This window comes from Chaetodon auriga, chromosome 21 (genome assembly GCF_051107435.1).
Source record: "Chaetodon auriga isolate fChaAug3 chromosome 21, fChaAug3.hap1, whole genome shotgun sequence".
Lineage (NCBI taxonomy): Eukaryota > Metazoa > Chordata > Actinopteri > Chaetodontiformes > Chaetodontidae > Chaetodon > Chaetodon auriga.
In genome coordinates, this window is record NC_135094.1 from 21,257,486 (window position 1) to 21,266,376 (window position 8,891).

The 8,891-nt window shown below is 43.2% G+C and overlaps 1 protein-coding gene across 1 annotated transcript; it reads right to left on the reverse strand.

The window, feature by feature from the left end:
* Positions 1–4,942: 4,942 nt before the first annotated feature.
* On the reverse strand, positions 4,943–8,196 carry LOC143340145 (uncharacterized). The gene is made up of 3 exons (XM_076761785.1): positions 7,197–8,196; positions 7,019–7,091; positions 4,943–6,705 (listed from the first exon to the last, which is right to left on the reverse strand). The coding sequence occupies exons 1-3, from the start codon at positions 7,202–7,204 to the stop codon at positions 5,206–5,208; spliced, it is 1,581 nt and encodes a 526-aa protein (XP_076617900.1). The 5' UTR covers positions 7,205–8,196; the 3' UTR covers positions 4,943–5,205.
* Positions 8,197–8,891: the final 695 nt, after the last annotated feature.

Here is an 8,891-nt window from a genome sequence, read left to right on the forward strand (position 1 = left end):
ACGAAACCCAATATACTAATGCGCACAATTTTAAATGAACATACCGACGACATATCAACAACACTTCAGGACCATGGGCAACATGATAGCGGAAATGCTAACACACATCCTTCAAAATAAGTCTGTGCTCCGATCCATACAAGAGCCATTGAACAGGATATGTGATTGCGATGTGCCCTGTTCACGATATAGCACAAAACCATTGTACAACGACATTTACATAAAGTTAATACATTTACTTTATACATATCAGCTTTTCTTAAAGTAATTCAATTGATTTTCAATAGATGGAAAGTTTGGAGAACACTTCCCCAAGTCACCTAAAAAAATGTATGTCTATATAAAATATATAGAAATAGTTATCACAATTGCAAAAAAGCGACAACTAATGTAATGTTGAAAATCAGAAATTATATTTGTTAATCAGCCATTCGTGTAAGCTATCCCAAAAGGTTTTGATACCATCACAGGTGTCTGCTGAGTAGCACTTCAACACTTCAGCAGTGCGTAATTTGAACAAAATTTACACATTTATCTTTGGCAAAAAAATTTCATTAATCATCTCAACCTTTGCTCATGGAAAAATGGAAATGGCGAGAGCTGTGACGGCCCGTCCATCATGAACAGATTCAATGAACTTAGACTTCCAAGCAAACATAGGATACACCAGCTATGACGTTAAGCCAAATGTTCCTCCACCATGGAAATACTTGTGCCAAAAATAAGACCACATAGCAGCAATCGACAAAAGCAAGAAAAGGTGTCGAAGAAAACAAATTGGGGTTTAATTTGTCAGTTGCTAAATCATAAGTCCAATGTTTTGTTAATTGCCATAAATCAGCACTCATGAAATTTTATGGACAAATACTGGAACAGGTTAAGGTGGTTTGAGTTTGGTTTGATGAAAAACTCACCTCGTGCCAACATATTGATAAAGTGAAAAACAAGATTATTAGTATCATTAGATCCATCATCTGCCATACCTCCTTGGAGATTCATTATGTGGTCCACAGATCTAAGTCTGCAGCAAAAATTAAAGAGAAACCTAAACTGATCCTAAAGTGGACAATAGTACAAAACTATATTGATCAAAACCAAAACAAGATATTTCTATTCACAGATGGTTCAAAAGAACCATAGATTGGTCATAGAGGTGCTGTATTCTTCATCCCTCAGTGTGAGATAGCAGTGAAAAAGACAGTATCAGACCATCTTTCAGCTGAATTACTTGGATGGAGTGGGACTTTCCCGGGTCGGTCCCGGCAATGTCCTGGGAAATTTCTGGGAAAGTTCCGGGTCATTCCTGGGACTGATTCAGGCCTTTAATTCAAGCTGACTCAACCCAGCTGTTATTATCATTATTATTATCAATAGTGTGTGTGTCCCAGGTCGGATCCCAGCCCAGGTTGTTGTTGTTATTATTATTATTATTATTATTATTATTATTATTATTATTATTATTATTATTATTAGTGTGTGTGTATGGGGTCAGTTCCCCGGTCTGCCCCAGGTATTGACCTCTAGAAGAAAACCAACTGATAGACTTGGGCTTTTTCAAAATTCTGCAGCTTGACTACCAGAAGCAGGAGCAGAGAGCACATTAATCTAGTTTTAGCTGCTCTGCACTGACTTCCTGTAACTGTTATTATTGTTAGTGTGTGTTTAACATGTGTACAGAGGCACAGGCGGATGCACCTGATTTTCAAAATAAAGCTTCTTTCAGACTCTGATGATCAATAAAATATTTTTTGATCAGTCTCTCTGTGTGGCCCGGTCCCATATGGCCCACGGACCGGTACCGCTGTTCTAGAAGACGCACTTTGAGACGTATTTTGGCTGAGTGTGTATGGGAAGGTGCGTACTATTTACATGGCCGCTCCTCCCCCGCCCACTGCATTCCAAGGGGCTTCTGTGCAACGTATGCTGCCACGTAATACCAAGGGCTAAGGGCAAGTGAACGAGGAGGGGTGGAACTACTAATAATATGCAGCGAAGAAGCCTGAACTCAGCGATCAAAACCAGCATATGATTTGACCACAGAGAGCTGGACGTTCGGTCGGAGGAGGAGCGTGCGGTTTGGCAAAGACGAGGAAGCGTTGATTTTTTTATTTTATTTATTTTATTTTATTTTATTTTTATCTCTGGTGAAGAAGACGAACTTTAAACCTGATAAAACGACACTGATTTTGGAATTGAGGACTTTGGAACTTGGCAACAATAGAGTTAGTGTTGTAGGGAACGTATGTATGAATATTGACCGACGCCTGTATAGGTCTGAAAAAAACAATATTGTTGCATTGCTCCTTGTGTTGCAGCAGCCAGTAGCAGGCGGGCGCCGGTACTTATTTATTTATCGTGACGTCAGCGTACAACATAACACTTCTCTCACAATAGTCGGCCTGCTCTGCACGTGTCCTCGGCTGCCGGAGAAAACTAGTACTTTTCTGCAACTCTAATGGGCTACCGCTAGCAACACACCTGCAGGGCTCTCAAGATTTGAACTGAGTTCAGAGCGAGATTTTGGCGGCGGCGGCGGCCTGGGGGGAGGGCGCTCTGATCTGATAAATGACACAGAAATTTGTATAAATAAAAATTTTTATTCAATTTGGCATTGCTTAGTGCAGGTGTGTGTGTGTGTGTGTTTGTGTTTGTGTGCCCGCGCGCTGTGTAACCCCGCCCCTACCCCTCCTGCTCAGTGCGTACACACAGTAACCACCACGCATCATGTAGTTGACCGATCAAGTGCGACTTGAACTGAAAAAAAAGTCGAGAAAACACAACACAAAGCGGCTCCCGCTCCGACTCCCCCGGCAGGAGCCGACTCTAAGAGCCGTTTCGTTCGCCACCGACACAATTCCTCTACCTGTTCCACTGTTATAATAGCGGCGTTATCCTGGTAATTTCTCTGCGTGAGAAATACAAGGTGTGGCGTGTGAACGGGTTGAAATGGGTGTGTGTTAGTGTTGTCTCGTTCGCGAACGTTTCGTTCAAAAGAACGAATCTTTTAAGTGAACGTACTGAACTGCATCACTTCCTCAAGTGATTCGTTCGTTTCTCAGTTCACTTGAACTGTCAGCTGCGCCGCCTGCCTGCAGCGCCGCCTGCTGACGAACGAACTGTCAGCAGTTCAACTGAACTGAGAAACGAACGAATCACTTGACGAACTGAACTGAGAGACGAACGAATCACTTGACGAACGAACTGTCAGCAGGCGGCGCTGCTGACAGTTCAACTGAACTGAGAAACGAACGAATCACTTGACGAACGAACTGTCAGCAGGCGGCGCTGCTGACAGTTCAACTGAACTGAGAGACGAACGAATCACTTGACGAACGAACTGTCAGCAGGCGGTGCTGCTGACAGTTCAACTGAACTGAGAAACGAACGAATCGCTTGAGGGAGGGACCGCGCGCGCCGACTGCGCCGCGTCACCGACGCATGAATCCATGGCAAGCTGTTCCTGCCAGAAATACGCCACATTCAGTCACGTTTCAACTTCATTACGGCGTAAAGAAACGCCGTTTTTTCAGATTTTACGCCGTTTTTTACACCGTAATGCGCAAAAAGAACGCTGTTTTTTACGCCGTAATGAAGTTGAAACGCGACTGAATGTGGCGTATTTCTGGCAGGAACGGCTTGCCATATAAATCACTCAGTGAACTACACTCTCCTGAATCATTTTCCTCTGAGGGATACACTTTCATGGCGACCGTTGTTCCCCGTTGTTTTAACAGATTTAGTTTCCAGATAAACAAACTTAAAACGTTATGCTGGCAGTAATGAGGAGCGACAGAGGGAGATGGGGATGTGTTGTGTTCAAGTGTACCTCGGAGAAAACTAACTTTTTTTTAAACTCTGCTAAATTTGCCACCGCAACAACAGTACGGTAGGACACAGCATGTAACAAATAGTGTATAAAACCCGCAGTTTGAGAAAACGCGTGACTGTCTGATCATCTCATTGCAACAATTTGCGAGGGAACGGTGCATATTCAGTGTGAATCCTTCACTGAATGTAGGGGAGAGTGAGGTAAAGTGAGACACTTTTTACATTTGCTCCCCTCTAAGTGAGATGAAATGATATATCAGTAAAATTTACACATTTCCCATTAATTCAGGATGTTTCCTCGCAATGGAAATTGTCAGAACGTATTCAGGACGAAGGGAAGTGAAAATATGATTGTTTTTAAAAAAGTGGTCTTGTGTCTCACTTTACCCCAGCCCAGGGGTAAAGTGAGACGAACCCGAAAAATCAATGGGGTAAAGTGAACCAGCTGGGGGTAAAGTGATCCACTTACTTTTTCCACTCTGAAACTACCATAACAATACATATTGTAACAGTTACAATCCTGACAGCTCGCTTGACAACCACACGTTCCAGAACTAATGTCGGACTTGTAACAGAATAATGGGGATTGGTCAATTAAGCACATTTTTTCTAAACACTTCAAAGTAACTCTGAACAAAATTGTCAGGACCTATTAGGTTTGTTTAGTGGTATGTTCTGTTCTGTCTTGGCTCTTGTTTATCTCCTGTTTTATTTTGATGAGCTGTCTATGTCATATCCCTCTTCCTGTCGAGTTTCTGTCATTGTCTCCCCACCCCTCGTGTTCCTAAGCTGTGCTCTCCCTCCCTTCTTTGCCAGATCGCCTCATCTGTTTCAGTGAATGTATCCAGCATTTCTTTGTGTATTCTGTGACCTTGACCCAGTTTCAGTTTGACTACAAGTTTAGCTTAGTGATTTTAATACTTCTGCCTGTGTGGACTGATCTTCTGGTTTCGACTCTGGTAATAAACTGACTTGCCCTCTTGCAAATTGTTTGTCTGTGCCTCTGCTTTGTGCATCACCCTGCTCTGATCGTTACAAAAATCAAAATACAACATAATAGAATTCAAAATGTTTTAATTAACATTTAAATGACAATCAGTTAGATTAGAACACAGTCAGAACCAGCTATTAACAGCCTGAGACTCGAACACTTAACCAGACCCATCTGGGTCGAAACATCAGCCTATAACCAGGCCTAGCCTACTCTACATTACTGGCAAAGATGAGGAGTTGCTCACTCCATGTGGTTCTTCCAGGCCTTTTAGACATCACTTTTAGGAACATGTGCAAAGTCATAACCAGCTATTAACAGCCTGGGACTCGAACACTTGACTTGACCCACATGGGTTAAAACATCAGCCTATAACCAGGCCTAGCCTACTCGACGTTCCATCCCTGCAAGTTACAGGGAAAGATGAAGAGTTGCTCTCTCCTCGTGGTTCCTCCAGGCCTTTTAGGTTCAGGCAGCTTCCTCACCACATCACTTTTAGGAACATGTGCCACATCATTTTCCTTTATAGCAAATTTGGGTCTCTCCCACACTTTCGTGTTTCCCTGGATTTTTCTGAGAAATTGCACAAATATTTCGTGATCCTCAACATTCTCAACCATGCCAATGTAATGAACACTCCTGGTTTTGGTTGCAAAATTAACTAGGACAAAGTCACCCACGGACAGATCTTTGTTTCCTGGATCACTTCTCTCATCCTCAGAGCCCTCTTGGTCAGACACATTGTCAGGTGGGACAGGGACATCACTCTCATCTGAGCTGCTTACTACGATCTTCTTTTTGGTTGCTTTCTTTCTCAGTTTTCCCTTTTCTTTGGTTTTTAGCTTTTTCCCTGCCATTTTCTTTTGTTTCTCTTTATAAGCCTTTTCAATGGCCTGCTTCTCAGGAGTATCAGTTAGGATGGCTGTCTTCACACGCTTTCTTTTGGTTTGTGTTCTGGGGGGACATTTGGGAAGTGGTAGGATTTCACGAGGAGATACAAATCCAAGTTGACTGGGAACATGTGGCACATCTGAGTCAGCTGGCGAGGCACATCCATGTGGACCATGTGCAGTGGATGGATTAGCATCAGCGAGTGATTTATCTGCAGCAGGTGGTTCATCTTCAGGTGGATCACCTGCAGGGGCTGGATCATCTCTAGGAGCGGGACCATCTGGATCTTCTGCAGGGGCTGGATCATCTCTAGGAGCAGGACCATCTGGATCATCTGCAGGCTGTAGCTCAGGGTTTGGCCGGTCTGACATCATGGATGGTGCAAACATTTCATCAGGGAAAATGTCTTGGTTATATGGGAAAATCCCAGTGAACCTAAATCCAGAAGTGATGTTGCGTGGGGTCACTGCTGATATGAAGGCCTCATTCACAAGTCCTGCAACCTGGTAGATGGAGACTGTTTTTCCAGGGTTAGACCGCATCCACCCATCAAGAGCTCGGCTGTATTGGGTCTTGAACGGACCAAACACGGTCACATCGAGAGGCTGCATGCGATGGGAGGTGTGGGGTGGGAGGGTGAGCAGAACAATACCATTGCTCTTGGCAATTTCTACTGCCTTCAGAGAGATGTGAGCTTTAAGATTGTCCAGGATTAGCAGCATGGGACGGTCAGGAGTGCAGTTAGTGTGCTGTATCAGGTGATAAAGAAACTCAGGCCAGGTGTCTTCATTCATCCATCCTGTTCTAGTGGAGGTACCTTTGGCTCCTGAAGGTGCTCCTATCATGAAGCAGTCCTTAAATTTAACTCTGGGGAAAACAAACATTGGAGGCGTTGCATTCCCAGCAGCATTCACTGCACACACCACGGTGACCAGCTCTCCTCTCTCAGCTGATGTGACAGAACCAACTTGCTTTCTCCCTTTTTCTGCCACAACCTGAATCAAATAGAAAGTTTACAATCAATGGCATGTGCAATCAGCAAGCTACTACTGGTCTAAAGGTGCATTATATTTCTTTTTAGTCTATAGCTAGGCAAGGCAAGGCAATTTTATTTGTATAGCCCATTTTTACAGTTTGTCTCAAAGGGCTTCACATGGCATCATAACAACATCCTCTGTCCTTAGACCCTCACATTGACTGAGGAAAAACTCCATAGAAAACCCTTTTAACAGGGAAAAACTAGCTGGTCATTATCACAAGCCACTCAGTATCAGTCTGGTGTTCTCTAGTGTATCTGGTGTAGCTTACCTGCTGTGGCTTTTGCACTGTAAACACCCCTGTCTCATCCACATTATAAATCATATGCGGAGGGAATTTAAACCTGTTAAAGATGAGAGGCAAGCAAAGAACCTTATCAGAATCAATAACAAATCTTACAGGTAAAGGCTCCATAAAACATTTGCAACTAAAGAATTAATTCTGTCACCTGTCCATCACTCCAGCCAGATTTTTAAAGAACTCTCCGACTGTAGTTCTGTTGAAGGCTGTCGCCCTTCCCAGGGATGTTGCCTCTGGAGTTCGGACAGAGAGATGGCGACGCGCTAAAAAGCTGCCAAACCAAGCTTCACCTAAAGCAGACAGTTCATTATTATAAGATTTAGCTTTGTGGCAAGATCAGTTGGCCTTAGTTAATCTACCAGAATCATGTGATGCACACCCTAGCCTACCTGCACATTGTGCCTTTGTCCAATTGGCAGGGACAGGGACATTGTTTTTAACTGCATATTCAAATGCTAGTTGACGGCACTTAGATGGAGAAAGACCGTGGAACTGTTCCGCTAATTGTTTTAAGTGTTTTGCAAGCTCCTCCTCCATCTCATCTGTGAGAATTCTTTTAGCCTCGGCTACTGCACCCCAGCCCACTGCTGTTGTTTCTCCTTTCTTCTCTTTCTTTATAAATCGTAGGAGGCTTGATTTATCAATGTTTCTGTCCCTTGCAACAGCTCTTAAGGACTTCTTTCCCTCCTTGACCTCAGCGGCTGCACTCTTCATCTCTGTGAGGGGTGTTTGGCCCCAGGCTGTCTTCCTCGTATATTTCCTTGGCATGATGACTTCTCTACAATGTTAATGACATTAAAAAATAAAACATACATAATGTAATATTACATTAGAATATGTTCAGGACTAAACTTAACTTGTGCTTCATGGTGGGGTAAAGTGAGACACTGTCTCACTTTACCCCACAGCATTTGTCTCACTTTGCTCCACCCCCACCATTTTAGGAAAAACAACCTCTCTTAGCAATTTAGGCTAATCTTCAGCTTGCATCATCACATGGTTTCATATGTTGGTAGTTCATCAACATGTGTGATATAAGTTTTTCTTCCTAAATTAATTTGCTTTGGCACAACAGTTGATTAAGTTGAGCGCATATTTTTTTACTTTTAACTGCAAAAAATATATTTTTGTGAAAAAAACATGCTTACCACAGCACCATGATGTCCTTTCCTTCATGACCATGGGGAAATGGGAGGGGCTTGAAAACATAATGGTCACATGACCACAGATGTGTACCATTGCCTAGATACAGGGGGTGTCTCACATTACCCGGTGTCTCACATTACTCCTCTCTCCCCTACTGTGGGGTAGACGTTCAGTGAACGGATCACTCACTGAGCCCAATTTGCCGAGTAGACCAGTTAAATAGCATACCATAAAACATCATGATTTATAATATAGTTATACATAGTTTTATATTTACAAATGTGTTTGTCAAAGCAACACAGTCACAACACTCTCGTCTCCCGGTCCTGGAAGCTGTGAACTGAACTGAAACTTGAACCGTTCAGCCGTATATCAGTTCAGGAGTCGCAGGCTCCTCCTGCCAAACACTGAATGATTCGGTGATTCAGTGAACGAATCTTTTGAACGAATCTTTCTAGTGAACTGATTCTAGTGATTCAGTACATCTAAAAGAACTGGCGTGCCCATCACTAGTGTGTGTCAGGCGTGAGACTTGAGAGCCCTGCGCGTTCCCTGACCAGAAAAAGCAACCCTTCTACAATTCTTTTTGTCCCTATCGCTTGCCACATGCTCATGAGCGCCACATGACAACGAAGATGCAGAGCATTACTTAACTACCAAAACACATTGAAGCAAAAACAATGTCACGCAACAAATA

Excerpts from the sequence above, each read along its gene's own strand:
- LOC143340145 (XM_076761785.1), bottom strand. Across the intron at positions 6,706-7,018 it reads CAGTGCAAAAGCCACAGCAG|GTTGTGGCAGAAAAAGGGAG; the intron begins GTAAGCTACACC and ends TATTTGATTCAG.